This window comes from Phytophthora parasitica, assembly GCF_000247585.1.
Source record: "Phytophthora parasitica INRA-310 unplaced genomic scaffold supercont2.9, whole genome shotgun sequence".
In the NCBI taxonomy this organism is placed as follows: domain Eukaryota; phylum Oomycota; class Peronosporomycetes; order Peronosporales; family Peronosporaceae; genus Phytophthora; species Phytophthora nicotianae.
In genome coordinates this window covers 741,727-742,277 of record NW_008648995.1, presented here as the reverse complement: position 1 = coordinate 742,277, position 551 = coordinate 741,727, and the positions used below count along the sequence as shown (strand labels likewise).

General features: G+C 47.2%; 1 protein-coding gene across 1 annotated transcript; it reads left to right on the top strand.

Annotated features, from left to right (window-relative positions):
• Positions 1-417: 417 nt before the first annotated feature.
• On the top strand, positions 418-534 carry PPTG_21862 (hypothetical protein; the record flags this gene model as incomplete). The annotated part of the gene is made up of 1 exon (XM_008900564.1): positions 418-534. A coding segment is annotated over one exon (117 nt), but the record flags the coding sequence as incomplete, so codon positions are not given.
• Between the last annotated feature and the right edge of the window lie 17 nt (positions 535-551).

The following is a 551-nucleotide window of genomic DNA, read 5'->3' as shown; positions in this document are numbered from 1 at the left end:
AATGGTTTTACTTGAAGAAGGATAAACAACGGTTTTATTTAGGGGAAAATGAAGAGGTGCCACACATTACTGTGAAGAACAAGAACTACATTATCCAGGTTATATTTCTTTGTGCAGTGGCACGTCCGCGTTGGAATGCCACACGAAATTGCATTTGGGATGGAAAAATCGGTCTGTGGCCGTTTGCTGTTTACGAACCCGCTGATAGAGCTAGCAAGAACAGACCGGCTGGAACCTTAGAGATTAAAACGTATAGCGTCGACAGTGCGATCTACCGTCAAGCAATATGCCGGATGGTCATCCCGCGCATTAAAGACGTCTGGTAAGCATGTGGTGCTACAGCACGACAATGCAAACCCGCACGTCGCGGCGGATGACCCCGAAGTGGTCGTCGCATGTAGCCTTGGGAACTGGAACATGAAGATCTGCCCACAACCTGCAAATTCACCAGACTTAAATGCCAACGACCTGGGATTTTTCAATTCACTGCAGTCACCGCAGTACAAGAAGCGAGCAAAGACTATTGAAGACCTTGTAAACAACGTTGACAG